Source organism: Salvelinus namaycush, unplaced genomic scaffold, assembly GCF_016432855.1.
Source record: "Salvelinus namaycush isolate Seneca unplaced genomic scaffold, SaNama_1.0 Scaffold1516, whole genome shotgun sequence".
NCBI classification, from domain to species: domain Eukaryota; kingdom Metazoa; phylum Chordata; class Actinopteri; order Salmoniformes; family Salmonidae; genus Salvelinus; species Salvelinus namaycush.
In genome coordinates this window covers 12,175-32,259 of record NW_024058249.1, presented here as the reverse complement: position 1 = coordinate 32,259, position 20,085 = coordinate 12,175, and the positions used below count along the sequence as shown (strand labels likewise).

At 44.8% G+C, this 20,085-nt stretch overlaps 1 protein-coding gene across 2 annotated transcripts; it reads left to right on the top strand.

Moving 5' to 3' along the window:
* The first annotated feature begins 84 nt into the window (after nt 1–84).
* LOC120036916 (poly(A) polymerase gamma-like) lies at nt 85–18,579 on the top strand. 2 transcript variants are annotated; one of them, XM_038983208.1, is made up of 23 exons: nt 85–202; nt 1,340–1,507; nt 1,955–2,021; nt 2,169–2,250; nt 2,360–2,469; nt 2,794–2,847; nt 3,465–3,576; nt 6,615–6,704; nt 8,238–8,376; nt 9,232–9,304; nt 9,477–9,597; nt 10,161–10,245; nt 10,367–10,420; nt 11,230–11,349; nt 13,158–13,267; nt 13,833–13,954; nt 14,241–14,407; nt 15,016–15,134; nt 15,392–15,567; nt 15,969–16,157; nt 17,209–17,292; nt 17,423–17,482; nt 17,625–18,579. In XM_038983208.1, exons 2-23 carry the CDS (start codon nt 1,353–1,355, stop codon nt 17,730–17,732), a joined length of 2,397 nt encoding a protein of 798 aa, XP_038839136.1. In that variant the 5' UTR covers nt 85–202; nt 1,340–1,352; the 3' UTR covers nt 17,733–18,579. The 2 variants fall into 2 exon arrangements, with proteins under 2 accessions (XP_038839136.1, XP_038839135.1); XM_038983207.1 differs by having other exon boundaries at nt 85–226.
* The last annotated feature ends 1,506 nt before the right edge of the window (nt 18,580–20,085 follow it).

Here is a 20,085-nt window from a genome sequence, read left to right as displayed (position 1 = left end):
GTCCACTGTGGATGTTTATGGATTTATGACCGGAAATGACGACAGAATCTCACTGTGCAAAGCTTGTCGGGATACAGAGACGGCTTGAGCGCCATATTGGAGTGTAACTAACTAGCTATTGTTATAAATAGGGTCGGGGCTGCTGCTGGCTGAGTTTACATGTTTTCTACAAGTTTGTTCTAAGGAAAAGAGAAAGTTATCGGTGGGTCATGAAAGAAATGTCAGCGTAAGTTGCACACATGCTAAAGACGTTGTAATGTTGTTCACTCTTCAACATGTGTGTTGTTGTAGAAATATGATAGAATATCTAACGTTAGCTAGCTAGGCTAACGCTGCTAGCGAACGGCTATCATCACAACAATGCGAGGCTGAGGGAGTTAGCGTAGCTAACAAAGGCCTAGCTATTTGGTGCATCTGTTAACTTTGCAAACTTGCTACTCGACATCATATATATTTCTAAAGTAGCTTGGTGACTCGATGGGTTTTTATATGTCGTTGTTTGTATTTCATTGTAGCTAGCTAACGTTATCTAGCTAATTGTTGATTAACGGTATTTTGTTTATAATCAGCGCTAGTTAACGTTAGCTAGCTAACTTGTTAGCTAACGACGTTAACGTTATAGCCTTTGAGTTCCTGTTTATAGCTAGATGGTCATATAGATGTCTTGTCGTTAACGTGTACTAGCTACCCGACTTAATAGCCAACATTGTTGCTAACTAACTTGCTTACACATGCGCTAACATTAGCTGGCTGGCTTATTTTGTTGTAAACATCCCTGTCTGTGTAGTGACCAATAACAGGTCATTTGGAGCTGACGCCGGCGTCATGTTCGTTCCCTCGTTAGTTCCCTATTTGTGCTTAATCTATCCAGACCAACTCAATGAATCGGAAATGAATGAAGCACCATCAAAGTAACTTTAAGTTAGTCCACGGTTTGTGTCTTTGTGTGTTTGATTTTCACCCAGTGAGTGCGCTAAACGTAGGATGGCTCTTCAAATGCAAATATTGTTTATGGAATGTAGCGCGCTATAGAGTAAATGGGTGGCTTGGGGAGGGGGGAACACATTGATTGCTAACGTTTAGGTAGCTACGTGATAACTAATAAACATAATGCTCAAGAAGAAGTATTGACCTCAGGTGAATCAATGTAGTCAGGGCTGAATTCCACAAAGCCTGGTCTGCTCAACTCCGTTGGTGGAGTTCATCAGGAACTTCCTTCCCTGTTGCGTTTAGTCGGCTAGACTGAAGTATATGTACTGCAAACAACTTTGAACAATTCAACAGGACATCTATCATATCTATAACATACTCTTCCTCCTCTCTGTGTTGACTTGTACAGGAACTGTAACAGTATGCATGGCGGGCAGCAGCCTCAGAAACACTATGGCATTACCTCGTCCATTAGCATGGCCTTCCCCAGGGAGGTGGACCATCAGTACACACACAAGCTCAGCGAGGCCATGAAACCCTTTGGGGTGTTCGAGGATGAGGACGAACTCAACCACAGGTGAGATGGCGTTCTCATGAAATATAGGAAAAGATGCCTCCACACAGATGCATACTCCCATAGTTTATTTGTATTTTTCATTGTGCAATGTTTCCACTCGGAGGTCTTTGTCAGACTTAACTCACGCCTGGGCCCGTATTCAAAAAACGTCTGAGGAAGTGTGCTGATCTAGGATCAAGTCCTCCCCTCTCCGTATAATCTTATTCATTAAGATCTAAAACATAAAACCGATCCTGTATCAGCCGCACTCGTGCTCTGAGACTTTCAGTGAATACAGACGCTGGTTGAAGTTGAGTGGTATTTGTTCGTTTAGATGCCCTTTGTTTTGCTTAGATGTTTTCCAGGTTAAAGAGTTGTAGGTTTACGTTCTTTTCATATGTGTGTTCGGGATATGCTGGGTTTCGTAGTGGACAGGTGAATTGATTGCCGTTATGTTACTTCCCACAGACTCGCAGTTCTTGGGAAGTTGAATTCATTTGTCAAGGAATGGATTGCCGAGATCAGTGAAACGAAGGTAGGTTCCTTGAAGAACAACCATGACTGAACTGTGTGTGCATCAGTGGTTGCTTTACAGACAGCAAGTCATTCCTACTCTGCTATGATATCAATGGGAGAATGATGTGTAAGCATGCTGAGTGATATTGATGTTAATTCCCCTCAGAACCTCCCACCATCGGCGATAACCAATGTGGGGGGAAAGATCTTCACCTTTGGGTCTTACCGGCTTGGAGTTCACACTAAAGGTAATGTCCTATCCTGACTCTTAAAGAGAACACGTGCGTGTCTGCATGAGACACCTGTTGTGTGCTGTCAAAGGTATAGTTAAGTTTTGTGTGCATGTTTGTGTTGCAGGGGCGGATATTGATGCCTTGTGTGTATCGCCGCGACACGTGGAGAGGACAGACTTCTTCGACTCATTCTTTGCAAAGCTCAAACTGCACGAAGAGATCAAAGATCTACGGGTGAGGTTTAAAAAAAAAAATACAATTCTCAGGATAAAATTCGTATAGGTTAAAAAAAAAACAAGGATTCTCATATTTTATTGAACAGAGTGCGAGAGGATGACAGTGTAGGAAAAATGAAGAGCGATTGTGTCAAAAGGCAGTAGACCAGATTGTAACCTACGTTCACACTGTAAATGTGCTGGAGGCTGAGGCATGACCACTAAAATAGCCAGTCCACAAGATATTTTCTTCATGTATATTATAGCCAACATCTGTGTGTCCTGCTGTACCTTTGACTTGGCCTGTCAAATTGCTTTAAACACGATGCACTTCTTCTTTCAGGCGGTGGAGGATGCCTTTGTACCTGTGATCAAATTCAAGTTTGACGGCATCGAGGTAAAGGGGTTTTGGATGTACAAATGGTGTCTAATTTCAACACTCTGTGAGATAGGTACACCATCAGAGTGGATTTTCACCAACCCAAATCTTTAACGATGGAGCGAACACATTCATTCTACATTCACATCCAACACATTGCCGTTCATATTGAACTAGAACAGAACCCAGGTCAGGCTGTAGATCAACCTCAACACAGTCTTGAGGTGAAGAACAGACCCTGGAAATGAGAGGTTTATGATACGCTTAGTCAGAAACGAGCTGCCGGACCCAAGATTGCGTGATTTTTTTTTTGCATATTTGAACAGAAAGCATAGGTAGCTATAGTATACTATTGGCATAAACATGATTATAACATAATCACTATTTAATCACCCAAAATCACAATATCCTGTAGTAGATACAGACTATAAGTAGTATTGGACTCCAACGTTTTAGAATTCACAAACCGCCAATAGGAGTACTGATCTAGGATCATGTTTGGCTTTTTATTTTTTTGTCCTACTGAATTAGTGGGTGGTCCCACCTGATCCTAGATCTGTACTTCTATTCAGAGACGTTGTGAAATTGAGCCCAGTGTAATTAAAGTGTACCTGCTCTGTCTTGTTGCCGGGCAGATTGACCTGCTGTTTGCACGGCTGGCTCTGCAGTCCATCCCAGATAACCTGGATCTGAGAGGAGACTCCCACCTGAGGAACCTGGACATCCGCTGCATCCGCAGCCTCAATGGTACTAATGCTCTCTTCCTGTGGTACTAATGCTCTCTTCCTGTGGTACTAATGCTCTCTTCCTGTGGTACTAATGCTCTCTTCCTGTGGTACTAATGCTCTCTTCCTGTGGTACTAATGCTCTCTTCCTGTGGTACTAATGCGCTCTCTTCCTGTGGTACTAATGCGCTCTCTTCCTGTGGTACTAATGCGCTCTCTTCCTGTGGTACTAATGCGCTCTCTTCCTGTGGTACTAATGCGCTCTCTTCCTGTGGTACTAGTGCGCTCTCTTCCTGTGGTACTAGTGCGCTCTCTTCCTGTGGTACTAGTGCGCTCTCTTCCTGTGGTACTAGTGCGCTCTCTTCCTGTGGTACTAGTGCGCTCTCTTCCTGTGGTACTAGTGCGCTCTCTTCCTGTGGTACTAGTGCGCTCTCTTCCTGTGGTACTAGTGCGCTCTCTTCCTGTGGTACTAGTGCGCTCTCTTCCTGTGGTACTAGTGCGCTCTCTTCCTGTGGTACTAGTGCGCTCTCTTCCTGTGGTACTAGTGCGCGCTCTTCCTGTGGTACTAGTGCGCGCTCTACCTGTGGTACTAGTGCGCGCTCTTCCTGTGGTACTAGTGCGCGCTCTTCCTGTGGTACTAGTAGTGATAATACATGACATTAAGCTGATGCTCTTATCCAAAGCAACTTATGCAAGCATGTGTTTTACACAGGAATTGTACCCACAACCCTTGGCGTTCAAGCACTATTCTCTACCTACTAAGCCACACAGGACTAGTACATAGTGTTCAAAACAAAAATGCTATTGCAATAAGGAATTGAGACCAAAAGCTTAAGAGAGGTTTCAAGTGTTTAATACCAAGGATGCCATGCGGCTATGGAACCCTGACCTGTTCACCGGACGTGCTACCTGTCCCAGACCTGCTGTTTTCAACTCTCTAGAGACAGCAGGAGCGGTAGAGATACTCTTAATGATCGGCTATGAAAAGCCAACTGACATTTACTCATGAGGTGCTGACTTGCTACACCCTCGATAACTAATGTGATTATTATTATTTGACCCTGCTGGTCATTTATGAACATTTGGACATCTTGGCCATGTTCTGTTATAATCTCCACCCGGCACAGCCAGAAGAGGACTGGCCACCCCTCATAGCCTTGTTCCTCTCTAGGTTTCTTCCTAGGTTCTGGCCTTTCTAGGGAGTTTTTCCTAGCCACCGTGCTTCTACACCTGCATTGCTTGCTGTTTGGGGTTTTAGGCTGGGTTTCTGTACAGCACTTCGAGATATCAGCTGATGTAAGAAGGGCTATATAAATACATTTGATTTGATCAGCTGAGTACATACAATTAGAAAGTTCACAAAACATCTTACTCTTCCCTGCTTGTAGGTGTCACCTCCCCAGCTATACATTCTGTAATCCCAGTGAGTTCCCCTCCTTTCTCCTGTGGAATGTCCACGGTCCTCTCTTTGTTTGGCCAGATATTCAGAATCTCACCACGTCCATCTTCATTTTCCTGTGCCTGACCCTGCTCTCTGATCATAGGCAATTTCCTCTTATCTGATTAGGTCAACCTTTCTAAATGAGCATACACACAGTTTCATGTCCTGAACTCCATTAATACTCCCAGTAATCATTCACTAAACAGGATACACTACAGTTTAACTTGAAACATGTTACATTTTAATAGAATCCATCAATAGTAATATACTGAACAAAAATACACATTCTTATTTACAATGATGGCCTACCAGTTTGGGGTCACTTGGAAATGTCCTTTTTTTTGTCCATTTAAAATAACATCAAATTGATCAGAAATACAGTGTAGACATTGTTAATGTTGTAAATGACTATTGTAGCTGGAAACGGCAGATTTTTATTTATTAATGGAATATCTACATGGGCGTACAGAGGCCCATTATCAGCAACCATCACTCCTGTGTTCCAATGGCACGTTGTGTTAACTAATCCAAGTTTATCATTTTAAAAGGCTAATTGAGCATTAGAAAACCCTTTTGCAATTATGTTAGCACAGCTGAAAACTGTTGTTCTGACTCAAGAAGCAATGAAACTGTCCTTCTTTAGACTAGTTGAGTATCTGGAGCATCAGCATTTTTGGGTTCGATTACAGGCTCAAAATGGCCAGAAACAACGAACTTTCTTCTGAAACTCGTCAGTCTATTCTTGTTCTGAGAGATGAAGGCTATTCCATGTGAGAAATTGCCAAAAAAACTGAAGATCTCCTACAACACTGTGTACTACTCCCTTCACAGAACAGAGCAAACTGGCTCTAACCAGAATAGAAAGAGGAGTGTCTAGTTTGAGAAACAGACGCCTCACATGTCCTCAACTGGCAGCTTCTTTAAATAGTACCCACAAAACACCAGTCTCAACCTCAAGGGTGAAGAGGCGACTCCCTCTTTATTTATTCCTCTCTCCTCCTCCAGGCTGCAGAGTGACAGATGAGACTATAGTAATGTATTTATTCCTCTCTCCTCCAGGCTGCAGAGTGACAGATGAGACTATAGTGATGTATTTATTCCTCTCTCCTCCTCCAGGCTGCAGAGTGACAGATGAGACTATAGTGATGTGTTTATTCCTCTCTCCTCCTCCAGGCTGCAGAGTGACAGATGAGACTATAGTGATGTATTTATTCCTCTCCTCCTCCAGGCTGCAGAGTGACAGATGAGACTATAGTGATGTATTTATTCCTCTCCTCTTCCAGGCTGCAGAGTGACAGATGAGACTATAGTGATGTATTTATTCCTCTCCTCCTCCAGGCTGCAGAGTGACAGATGAGACTATAGTGATGTATTTATTCCTCTCCTCCTCCAGGCTGCAGAGTGACAGATGAGACTATAGTGATGTATTTATTCCTCCTCCTCCAGGCTGCAGAGTGACAGATGAGACTATAGTGATGTATTTATTCCTCTCCTCCTCCTCCAGGCTGCAGAGTGACAGATGAGACTATAGTGATGTATTTATTCCTCTCTCCTCCTCCTCCAGGCTGCAGAGTGACAGATGAGACTATAGTGATGTATTTATTCCTCTCCTCTTCCAGGCTGCAGAGTGACAGATGAGATCCTGTACTTGGTACCAAACAAGGAGAACTTCAGACTAACCCTGAGAGCCATCAAGCTGTGGGCCAAACGTGAGTCAGCACCTAGAATAGAATGTCATTTATTTGTCATTAATATCTACCATTTACTCATTTAGGATATTGAGGTCATTTAATATATACCATTTAATATTATAGGCTGTAATGTTTGATATTCAGCAAGACGCTTTTATCCAAAGTGACTTAAAGTAATGGGTTCATACATTTTACGTACGGGTGGTCCTGAGAATCGAACCCACTACCCTAGCATTGCAAGCGCATACCACCCTGCATCCCACTGCTGGCTTGCCTCTGAAGCTAAGCAGGGTTGGTCCCTGGATGGGAGACCAGAAGCTGCTGGATGTGGTGTGGGAGAGCCAGTAGGGGGAACTCTTCCCTCTGGTCTAAGAAGATCCCAGGGCAGGGAAGGGGACATTGCCCTGTGTAGGGTGCCATCTTTTGGATGGGACGTTAAATAGGTGCCCTGACTCTCTGTGGTCACTAAAACTCCCATGGCACTAATCGTAAGAGTAGGGGGTGTTGACCCCGGGGGTCATGGCTAAATTCCCAACCTGGCTGCATTTCCATCATGGCCACCTAATCATCCACCTCATTCCTAATTGGCATGTAATCACTCCTCACCTCTCCACTGATGGCATCACTGAGGTGGGTGCTACACATTGGTGGTGGATGAGGTGAGTTTCCACCTTACTATGTAAAGAGCTGTGACTACATGGGCTGATAGAAAGTCACTATATAAATCTATTATTACCAACTGAGTTAGAGGACCACTCTATACATCTATTATAACCAGCTGAGTTACAGAGGACCACTCTATACATCTATTATAACCAGCTGAGTTACAGAGGACCACTCTATACATCTATTATAACCAGCTGAGTTACAGAGGACCACTCTATACATCTATTATAACCAGCTGAGTTACAGAGGACCACTCTATACATCTATTATAACCAACTGAGTTACAGAGGACCACTCTATACATCTATTATAACCAGCTGAGTTACAGAGGACCACTCTGTAACTCAGCTGGTTATAATAGATGTATAGAGTGGTCCTCTGTAACTCAGCTGGTTATAATAGATGTATAGAGGACCACTCTATACATCTATTATAACCAACTGAGTTAGAGGACCACTCTATACATCTATTATAACCAGCTGAGTTACAGAGGACCACTCTATACATCTATTATAACCAGCTGAGTTACAGAGGACCACTCTATACATTAAGGCACACGTAACATTTCTAGATATATTTTAAGACTGGGAAACTAAATTGAGCTTTTTGTTATTGGACAAGTAGTTCAGATCGTAGAACTTCCCCCTTTTCTGACTGGTCTTTTCTGACTGGTCTTTACTGACTGGTCTTTTCTGACTGGTCTTTTCTGACTGGTCTTTACTGACTGGTCTTTACTGACTGGTCTTTTCTGTTTTGAACCTACTGAATATGACCCATTTTGTTAACACATTTTATGCACACGTGAATGTTAGTTGCTTTGCAATAAAGCATCTGTGAAATGGCATATCTGATTACCCCTGTCCCCCCCACCTCCCTGTCCCCCAGGCCGTGGAATCTACTCCAACATGTTGGGCTTCCTGGGTGGAGTCTCCTGGGCCATGCTGGTAGCCAGGACCTGCCAGCTCTACCCCAACGCTGTGGCAGCCACTCTCGTACACAAGTTCTTCCTCGTCTTCTCCAAATGGTACACAAGGAGCCCCATACACTCGCTTTACATTCCATATCCAGTACTCATCCAGGATTGTGCCTTTTTTTTAAATCACAATGTATAAGGGAGACCTGACTCTAGATCAGCTCTTATCTGAGGCACTGTGTGAGTATGGGCCCTGATTATTTTAAATGGGTGTGATGATATGGGCCCTGGTTAGTTTAAATGGGTGTGATGATATGGGCCCTGGTTAGTTTAAATGGGTGTGATGGTATGGGCCCTGGTTAGTTTAAATGGGTGTGATGATATGGGCACTGATTAGTTTAAATGGGTGTGATGATATGGGCCCTGATTAGTTTAAATGGGTGTGATGATATGGGCCCTGATTAGTTTAAATGGGTGTGATGATATGGGCCCTGATTAGTTTAAATGGGTTTGATGATATGGGCACTGATTAGTTTAAATGGGTTTGATGATATATGCCCTGATTAGTTTAAATGGGTTTGATGATATATGCCCTGATTAGTTTAAATGGGTGATGATGATATGGGCCCTGATTAGTTTAAATGGGTGTGATGATATGGGCCCTGATTAGTTTAAATGGGTGTGATGATATGGGCCCTGATTAGTTTAAATGGGTGTGATGATATGGGCACTGATTAGTTTAAATGGGTGATGATGATATGGGCCCTGATTAGTTTAAATGGGTTTGATGATATGGGCCCTGATTAGTTTAAATGGGTTTGATGATATGGGCACTGATTAGTTTAAATGGGTGATGATGATATGGGTAGCCTGTATAGTGGATGACCCGCTATGATAAATAAATATTGTTGCTTTTAAATCTCCATTGTTTTGAAAGGCTATCAATTCACTCAATCTGTTCTGTAGGGAATGGCCGAATCCTGTGCTTTTGAAACAGCCTGAAGACAGCAATCTGAATCTACCTGTTTGGGATCCACGAGTAGGTGTCTGCTGTTGAGTGTGTGTGTGTGTTCGAGATGCACAAATTCCACAAGAAATATATGGGATGAACAAAACAAATTGATAAAATGCTTATTTTGAAGATGCTGTGTGTCTGTGGGGGATAAAGCTGCTCTTGCCCTGTGCCAACTCTGCTCTCTACCCGTTTCCAGGTGAACCCATCAGACAGGTACCACCTGATGCCCATCATCACGCCAGCCTACCCCCAGCAGAACTCCACCTACAACGTCTCCACTTCCACACGCACCATCATGAGCGAGGAGTTCAAATACGGTGGGTACCTAACTCCTGACCCTAACCTGGCTGATCTAGGATCAGGCCCCCCCCGTCCATATTATCATGTTCATTATGAGCTAAAAGGCTAAACTGATCCTAGATCAGGCCACCAATACATAAATATGTAGGCAGGTGTGACTGCGAGTCGCTTTGGATAAATGTGTCTGCAAAATGGCAAAAAATAAATAAATATTTCTCCCTATATTTACAGCAGGATTAATCTCTAAAAGCTTTTTACATATTATTACACCATGTAGTGAGGAGGTATCTGTATGAGAGGAGACCCTAACCAACCTAGAGAATTCTCCACCTCCCCCCTAAACAGAGACTCTCTCAGGAAAGCAATGGCCAAATGTCCCCTCCACTTCTGAAATCCGGAACATGTGAAGTCATGATTTGTCCAAATGATCAGTTGGGGGGGGGGGGAGGGAATCTGGGCAACGGGAATAAAGTTCCTCGTTAATCGTTGCATCCCACATTCTGTTCACGGTTGCTATGATACCGTCCTATGTTACATGCGTCTGTTCACAAGAGATGACTAAATGTCTTTCATCCAACAGGTCTCAGTGTCACAGATGACATCCTTCAGGGGAAAAGCGACTGGTCCAAACTGTTCCATCCGCCCAACTTTTTCCTGAAGTACAAGTACGTATTTATATATTTCAATGTTTATTTCCCTGTTTTTTTTTTTTTTTAAGGCATTTTAAATGTTGAAATAGTTGAACGGTGTTTATTTGCATGCCAATTTATGTTTTGTCTTTAACAGGCATTATATTGTTCTGACTGCCAGTGCATCCACAGAAGAAAACCAATTAGAATGGTAAGTGTTTTACATGGGAATGTGGCGCTCCTAAGGGCCTATAAGATCTGTTTGGCGTCTTACCCTAGGCAAACAAGTCAAACCGGTAAAAGCCAGACTTTTCTATTATATTGACAAGATAGTCGAGTGACCGCTCTAACAATGGAAATACGTGTCCTCAAAGATGGAAGGCAGGCGGGAGTAGGTGAAATCAGGTGTGACTCTTCTAGCTCATTGTCCAAATCCCTGAGCTGGTTCCTTCCTCACCAGCAACTGAGTTAGGAAGGACGTCTATCTTTGTAGTGACTGAATCGTTTGATACACCATCCAAAGTATAATAACTTCACCATTTTCAAATGGATATTCAATGTCTGCTTTTTTAAAAACCGATCTACCAGTAGGTGCCCTTTGCGAGGCATTGGAAAACCTCGCTTATTTTAATTTCTTCATTCATTTGTAAACTTTTTTTTTTTTTTTTTTTTTTTTTTAAACTTTATTCCACTTTGACATTATGGGTATTGTGTGTAGGCCAGTTGCACAAAATATCAATTGAATCCATTTTAAATTCAGGCTGTAACACAATAAAATGTGGAAAAAGTCAAGGAGTGTGAATACTTTCTGAAGGAATAATATTGACAAATAGCCATTCACAACATTTTCAGAAATTTAAACAGTGCTTTGTACAAGATTCCAAATTCTCGTCATGAATGGATAAATGGAATGCTCAAAGGCTCTAACAAGGCGTCCATTCTAAAAGGTGTCCCAACTCTAAAGATATGTCTCTGACCCCAGTAATGTAATGAACCTCCTGTCTGTTCCTCTCCCTCTAGGATCGGTCTGGTGGAGTCTAAGATCCGTGTCCTGGTGGGGAACCTGGAGAGGAACGAGTACATCACCCTGGCACACGTCAACCCCACATCCTTCCCCGGGAACAAGGAGAGCTGTAGCGAGTGAGTCTCTACACTCCACACCTTTTGAAGTTTGAAGGCACCAGAAATATTGGAGTTGTGTTCATTAGGGCACAAGACGGAAACCTTTTTTTTTTTTTTTAAACCTTTGTGCACTGAGCAAGTTTATTTTGCATGGCCTTGCCCGCGTAGGTGGAGATTTCACTTAAAGGAATACTTAGAGGTTTTGGCACTGAGGCCCTTTATCTACTTCCGCAGAGACAGATGAACTCGTGAATATCATTTTGCGTGCAGTTTGAAGGAAGTTGCTAATTAGCGCTAGCGCAATCGCTAACTAGAATTAGCACAATGACTGGAAGGCTGTGGTTATATGCTTCATTCCGCTAATGCTAGTTAGCATTTTTTACATTTACATTTGAGTCATTTAGAAAACACTTATCCGTAGCGACTTAGTTATTGGATCGATCTTAAGGTAGCTAGGTGAGACAACCACGTCTTAGTCATAGTAACTACATTTTACATCAAAGTAGCGACAAGCAAAGTCGGTGCTAGTAGGGGAAGAGAAGTGCTAGTGGGAAGAATTCACGGTTGTTTGTTTTTTAGTGAGGCACCCCGCAGGACGAACTGATTGTTTTTTAGTGGGGCACCACACAGGACGAACTGATTGTTTTTTAGTGGGGCACCCCGCAGGACGAACTGATTGTTTTTTAGTGAGGCACCACACAGGACGAACTGATTGTTTTTTAGTGAGGCACCACACAGGACGAACTGATTGTTTTTTTAGTGGGGCACCCCGCAGGACGAACTGATTGTTTTTTAGTGAGGCACCCCGCAGGACGAACTGATTGTTTTTTAGTGAGGCACCCCGCAGGACGAACTGATTGTTTTTTAGTGAGGCACCCCGCAGGACGAACTGATTGTTTTTTAGTGAGGCACCCCGCAGGACGAACTGATTGTTTTTTAGTGAGGCACCCCGCAGGACGAACTGATTGTTTTTTAGTGAGGCACCCCGCAGGACGAACTGATTGTTTTTTAGTGGGGCACCCCGCAGGACGAACTGATTGTTTTTTAGTGAGGCACCACACAGGACGAACTGATTGTTTTTTTAGTGGGGCACCCCGCAGGACGAACTGATTGTTTTTTAGTGGGGCACCCCGCAGGACGAACTGATTGTTTTTTAGTGAGGCACCCCGCAGGACGAACTGATTGTTTTTTAGTGAGGCACCCCGCAGGACGAACTGATTGTTTTTTAGTGAGGCACCCCGCAGGACGAACTGATTGTTTTTTAGTGAGGCACCCCGCAGGACGAACTGATTGTTTTTTAGTGAGGCACCCCGCAGGACGAACTGATTGTTTTTTAGTGAGGCACCACACAGGACGAACTGATTGTTTTTTAGTGAGGCACCCCGCAGGACGAACTGATTGTTTTTTAGTGAGGCACCCCGCAGGACGAACTGATTGTTTTTTAGTGAGGCACCACGCAGGACGAACTGATTGTTTTTTAGTGAGGCACCACACAGGACGAACTGATTGTTTTTTAGTGAGGCACCACACAGGACGAACTGATTGTTTTTTAGTGAGGCACCCCGCAGGACGAACTGATTGTTTTTTAGTGAGGCACCCCGCAGGACGAACTGATTGTTTTTTAGTGAGGCACCACACAGGACGAACTGATTGTTTTTTAGTGAGGCACCACACAGGACGAACTGACTCAAGCTGCCACCAGGGAGCACATGGAGACGATTTGGAACTTGTCTGTCTTGAATGATCAGATTTGAAACATTTTTAGATGTTTGATAAATGTCATAGATAAAATGTACCCAGCTGATATTTGTGTCGTCTTCCAAAAGGAACGAGTTTGTCTCCATGTGGTTCATTGGGATCATCTTCAAGAAAGTGGAGAACACAGAGAGCGTCAACATCGACCTGACCTACGACATCCAGTCCTTCACAGACACAGGTAATACCATACACACACACACACACACACACACACACACACACACACACACGGTTAGTTCACCCAAATTACAAAATGACCTATTGGTTTCCTTAGGCTGTAACAGACTGCTGACAACAGTCCATGCTTTGGTTTAGTTTCCCTGGCACGGTTTCCACATGCTCACGTTTTAGCATTTGTGGCACAAATCCCATTCAATTCATGGGACTGATATTAGCATTTTTGGCGCATCATGTTCAAATCATCTTTAAGTGACTTCGTTGAGCTTCACAATCAATTCTAGATACTTTTGGATGATTTGAACAGGATGTGCGAAAAATGCTAATATCACTCCCATGAATTGAATGGGATTTGTGCCACAAATGCTAAAGCTTTAGCATGTGGAAACAGTGCTAGGAAACTAAACCAAAGCATGAATTGCTGTCAAATTGTGTCCATAGACTGCTTATATGCTAAGGAAACCAATGTGTAATTTAATAATTTGAGTGAACTATCCCTTTTACATCTGTCTATGCTGGTAGAGGGAGCTCTAAATGACTCCATGTCCCACGACCCCTTTCTGCAGTTTACAGGCAGGCCAACAACATCACCATGCTGAAGGATGGGATGAAGATCGAAGCGACGCACGTGAAGAAGAAGCAGCTCCACCAGTACCTTCCTGTTGAGCTGGTGCAGAGGAAGAAGAGGGTAGGATGAATGCTCTCTTCAGGCAGAGGCTCCGTTCCTTTCTGACATTCCTGGTCTCCTCCTCAATCGGATTTCAAGGGCCCTCCCCTCGGCCCTTGTTCTCAATGCGTTTTGAGAAGAGGGCCAGGAGAGGGGATATTGAGAAAAGCCAATGTGTAGTTTAGACATATTTATTTAAGAAATGCATTTGAACGAATCATCATCTTTGTACTAAGTTTTTGTTCTCTCCTTGTCCCTCTCGCTTCCTCCTTCCCACACCCATCTTTCCCCACTCCCCTCACTGCAGAGCATAGTGGAGCTGAACCCCAACTCCAATGGCGGGACTTCCAAGCGTTCCTCTCTCGATGCCAGTCAGCTGGACAGTTCCAGAGACACTGACTCCGGGACTCCCTTCAGCTCTCCCACCTCCGTCTGCAAGCCGTCCAGGCCGGCCGCCTCGGACACAGACGACAGGTGGGTACTCCTCACATAGAACAGGGGAGAACCAGGGACACTTGTAGAATTAAGCAATAAGGCACGAAGGGGGTGTGGTATATGGCCAATATACCACGGCTAAGGGCTGTTCTTAAGCAAGTGCCTGGTTACAGCCCTTAGCCGTGGTATATCGGCCATATACCACAAACCCCCAAGGTGCCTTATTGCTATTATAAACTGGGTACCAACGTAATTAGAGCAGTAAAAAGACATGTTTTGTCATACCCGTGGTATACGGTCGGATATACCACAGCTGTCAGCCAATCAGCATTCAGGACTCGAGCCACCCAGTTTATAATATGTTCAAGGCTACAGCAGAAGATCTGTCACATGTAGTTTATACTTGTAGCTCATCACTACTTAACATAATGGTACCATTTGACACAAAGTTTTAGGATTTCCCCCCCCCCCAAAATTAATTATTCCAAGATACAGATGTCAACATTTTCTTTCCACAATTGACAAAATAAATGAAATGTGTATTTTTATTAGTTCATACTCCTTGTTTCAGGTCATCATAACATGTTTAACTTAATAGCGCAATGATGAATATAACGATATTCCTCTTGTCGTTCTGTGCCGTGCAGTTTGACACCCCCCAAGGTGCCAGTCTCTCTGTTTGTGGAGACCAGCTCCTCAGTGCCAGACGTCTCTCCACCCAGGACCAATCAGGAGCAGGGTTTGTCCATCCCCGTCATTGGATCAAGTGAGTGTCCAGAGTTCGTCTCTCCTCTCAGATATACATGGTCTACATACTAGTGTTGTTGAAAGTCACTGCTGTGAAAAATTGCACTTAAAGTAGTGTTGAAATGTGGTTGATTGGGTTAGTAACCTGCCTCCCTCTCAATCATTCTCTCACTCTCCCCCTCTGTTTTTTTCCTCATTTCTCTCACTCCTTTCTCTTTGTCTCTCTTTCTCCCTTCTCTTTCTCCTAACCTCCTCTTTCCTCCTCTCTCCCTATAGAGTCCGAGCCCTCTGCCCCAACGGGCCCAGTCGGTAGCACCATTCCTACAGTAGTGGGTAGGAGCATGGTCTCTCTCCCTGGCAGCACCAGCTCCACAGAGCAGAACGGAGCCAAGAGGCTCCACTCCCCTACGCTGGAGGATCAGTCCAAGAGACTGAAAGACGGTGCAGAGCCGGTGAGTTGAATTTGCTATTGTAAAATGAATACACAGACTCTCCAGAACACAGGTTACATCTAGATTACTCAGCAGAAGCTCTACATGGAAACGTATATTGCAGGCTTGCTAGAGCTCCCGTAGAAAACAATGACTCCTGTCAGTTTGAACAGAAACAATGGTAGCTACCGACACTCCTATTGTCTCTGTCCTTTGTGTACAGCTGGCTGATGTCTTGACCTTCAAGGAACCCCTGTTTTACCCCCCCCCCCCCCCCCCCCCGTTAGCGCGATTCAAGAAAGGCACGCGACAGCCCCACAATTAAAAAGACACATGTCCTTTGTTGGTGTGAATGCCACTTAGTGATTTGACACTGAACATTCAAGTTGTGTTATATTACTCATTATGTTTTTCACCCCCAGGTGAGTCCTCCAGCAGGCAGCACCATTCCTACAGTAGTAGGCAGGAGCGTTGTACCCTGCCTGGGCTCCTCTAGAGATACAACCAGCCCGACAGAGCAGAACCAGAACGGAGCCACCGCTGCATCCAAGAGACCTCACTCCCCCACACAGGACGGACTCCCCAAGAGGATACGAGACACTGCACATCTGGTGAGGAGAGGGTGTGGTCCCTGGATGGATATGTCCAGGACTATCCTCCACGTCCAGACTAAATCCTGTCAAATGCTTCATAGACTAACAGTGAAATGCTTTCTTAAGACTTATTTTCCAACAATGCAGAGTTAAAGATCAAATATAGAAATAGTGACATGAGGAATAAATACAAAGTGGATAACAATGAGTAAAAATAACATGGATATATATACAGGAAGTAGCCGGTAGTAACATGGCTATATACAGGAAGTAGCAGGTAATAAAATGCTATATACAGGAAGTAGCTATGTACGTATAGGAAGAGGTAAAGTGACTAGGCAACAGGATAGATAATAGACAGTCTATTTCAGCGTGTGGGCCGAGTCCAGGTTCTCTCATGCATGGCTGTGTTGCTTGCCTCGGAAACGAGCATAAGGCATTTAGCTCTTCTGGTAGGCTCATGTTGCTGGGCAGCTTGCGACTGGGTTTCCCTTTGTAATCCGTGATAGTGTGCAAGCCCTGCCACATCCGACGTGCGTCAGAGCTGGTGTAGTAGGATTCAATCTTATTCCTGTATTGCTGCTTTGCCTGTTTAATGGCTTGTCGGAGGTCATAATGGGATTTCCTGTAAGCTTCCGGATTAGTGTCAAATCAAATCAAGTTTATTTTATATAGCCCTTCTTACATCAGCTAATATCTCGAAGTGCTGTACAGAAACCCAGCCTAAAACCCCAAACAGCAAGCAATGCAGGTGTAGAAGCACGGTGGCTAGGAAAAACTCCCTAGAAAGGCCAAAACCTAGGAAGAAAGTAGTGAGTGAGTGTCCCACTCATTGAAAGCGGCAGCTCTAGTCTTTAGCTCAGTGTGGATGTTGCCTGTAATCCATGGCTTCTGGTTGGGATATGTATGTACGGTCACTGGGGACAAGGTCACCGATGCACTTATTAATCACCCTTTTCACTATTGTCTCACTGGAGCTGTATAAATATAAATTGAGGAAAACGTTTTTGCACAGGTTAATGAGGTCATGATGTTGTCAGTCTCTCACTTTCTCTCACTCTCTCTCCAGCTGGTGTCCGGCGATGACTCTACATTCAAGGAGCCGTTCCCTTTATCTAGCGACGGCCAGGAGCAAGGGGACGGGGTGAACGTCGTGAGTCCTCTTCTCTCAACCCACTGCACTCCGAACACCGACTGAACTCTAGAAATACACACCTCACATTATTCAGAGATTTTATGTCAGTCGATTATTGCATTTCATTTAGTTTTGTTTCTCTTAACAGGAACGTCTTGGTGGGGTGAAGGCTATGCCTATTCCAACTATCGACTCATCAAGAACACAGGTACTGACTTTTATTAGCTGGAATGCATGAAAGCAGTCTTCAAATTAATAGTTGATTTGAAATCTCATAATGTCTGTGTTCATGCATGTGTGTGCACGTGTCTGCTTTTGTTTCTCTCGCCATGTGTGTGTCCATTCTCCAGAGACTTCCCAGTATGGAGCTGCCAGATGTGACCTCTCCCCTCCCCAGCAGTAACCACCAGCGGGTGGTGAAGAACTCCATCAGACTAGCCCTCAACAGGCACAGGTAACCCCAGGTAACGCCCCCCCCCCCTCCCCTCCCAAACCCCTTCCTTCACAAGGCCAGGACCTACAACACTGACTAGCTCCAGACCTGAGAGATCCAAAATCAAGACTACTGTGGTAAAACCTAGTGAGGAAGCCGATTTTAACTCTCCCGCTCACCCCACCCTGTCACTGGACGATGGGCAACGGCAGTCCCTTGTTCCTCAAAAAATGTCATCTCTGTTTCTACGGTCCTTCCCAGTTGAGCCTGAAGCAGAAATGAAAAGGCTGATTTCAGATTGGGTTGGAGAAGAGTTGGATTTATTTATTTATTTTTGTAAATTTTCCCCCTCTTCCTTTACTGTGTGTAGTTGTGTTTTAAATGGCCTTAACGTGTCGATGCTTGCTACTACACCGGTCTGTACCATCCTAATGTTTTGACAAATGGAAACTTCTACAATAGGTGTAGTTTATTGTACATAGCTCGTCTTTAAAAAAGAAAAAAAAAGAATCACAGACGTTTAGTAACAGTCCGTACAGCTGTTATAGTTTTATGATCTAAAATGAAAAGAAAAAAAATGTTTCAAAAATGTATTGTCAACTGCATCACAACGTGACCTTGATAGCCAATCTCAGCCTTCCCACCAAGTAGACTCCGCAACCTGGGTTGTGTTCATTTGGGCGCAACATATGAAAATGTTTTGCAACAGAAACCTAAAATGAGAATTCCTTTTAGGACAAGTTCAGATAGTACCTCCCTTTTTTCTTCCTGTATGTTCCTAGGTTGGTTAACAGGACCTCCTGTGTATGTCCCCCCCCCCCTCTAGGTTGGTTAACAGGACCTCCTGTGTATGTCCCCCCCCCCCCCCTCTAGGTTGGTTAACAGGACCTCCTGTGTATGCCCCCCCCCCTCTAGGTTGGTTAACAGGACCTCCTGTGTATGTTCCCCCCCCCCCCCCCCTCCTCTAGGTTGGTTAACAGGACCTCCTGTATGTTCCCCCCCTCTTGGTTAACAGGACCTCCTGTGTATGTGTCCCCCCCTCTTGGTTAACAGGACCTCCTGTGTATGTGTCCCCCCCCTCTAGGTTAACAGGACCTCCTGTGTATGTCCCCCCCCTCTAGGTTAACAGGACTTCCTGTGGATGTCCCCACCCCCCCCTTCTAGGTTGGTTAACAGGACCTCCTGTGTATGTCCCCCCCTCCCCTCTTGGTTAACAGGACCTCCTGTGTATGTCTCCCCCCCCCCCCCCCTCTCTTGGTTAACAGGACCTCCTGTGTATGTCTCTCCCCCCCCCCCCCCCTCTTGGTTAACAGGACCTCCTGTGTATGTCTCCCCCCCCCCCCCTCTTGGTTAACAGGACCTCCTGTGTATGTCTCCCCCCCCCCCCTCTTGGTTAACAGGACCTCCTGTGTATGTCCCCCCCCCCCCTCCCTCTGGGTTGGTTAACAGGACCTCCTGTATGTCCGCCCTCTTGGTTAACAGGACCTCCTGTATATGTCCCCCCCCTCTAGGTTAACAGGACCTCCTGTATATGCCCCCCCCCTCTAGGTTAACAGGACCTCCTGTATGTTCTCTCTCTCAAGCTTTGACAGCCACTAGAATAGAGAACCAACTCTCCTGGAGATCTACTGGGTATTGTAGGCTTTTGCTCCAGCCCTGCACTAGATTCACACACCTGATTCAGCCAACCAGGGTCCTGAGGGGCAGATCATTAGTAGAATCAGGTGTTTTATAGTAGGGTTGGAACACAACCCTGCGTGCGGTAGGCTACCGTTCCCCAGGCAGCGCCAGAACCCAGGGAATGTACTAAACATGAGGGACTGGACGGGGTGTGTTGCGCTAGCAGGGTCATGGTTGTGAGGTGGTTCACCACTGGGTTTGTTTGCGGAAAGGGTTTCAAGCTTTTGCTGGTGTGTGTGTGAGGATGTTGGTGTACATGAGTTAGTGTGTGTGTTGTAATTCCCTCAGTGTGGGGTGTTGGCCCTCTGCACCTCCTGTGGAGGTTCTTAAACATGGCGTCTCCTGGGTTCATCCTGGCCTGAGTCCCAAATAGCACCCTATTCTGTATATAGTGTACTACTTTTGACCAGAGCCTTAAACGGCCCTGGTCGATACGTACGGCCCCCGGTCGATAGAAGTGTCCTATGTAGGGAATAGGGTGCCGTTTCAGATGCAGTCTGGTCGAGGAGTTGACCTCTCAAATCAAATTTCAGGACTCATACTCACAACATTTCTGAGTACGAGTACTGATCTAGGATCAGGTCCCCCTTGTCTATATAATGTTGTTCGTATTAAGCAATCAAGCACGAAGGGGGTGTGGTATATGGCCAATATTCCACGGCTAAGGGCTGTTCTTAACCACGACGCAACGCGGAGTG

Bases quoted from the DNA above. Each gene is read 5' to 3' on its own strand.
- LOC120036916 (XM_038983207.1), top strand. The intron at 2,848-3,464 runs GTAAAGGGGTTT...GTTGCCGGGCAG, and splicing joins TCAAGTTTGACGGCATCGAG to ATTGACCTGCTGTTTGCACG. The intron at 6,705-8,237 runs GTGAGTCAGCAC...CCTGTCCCCCAG, and splicing joins CATCAAGCTGTGGGCCAAAC to GCCGTGGAATCTACTCCAAC.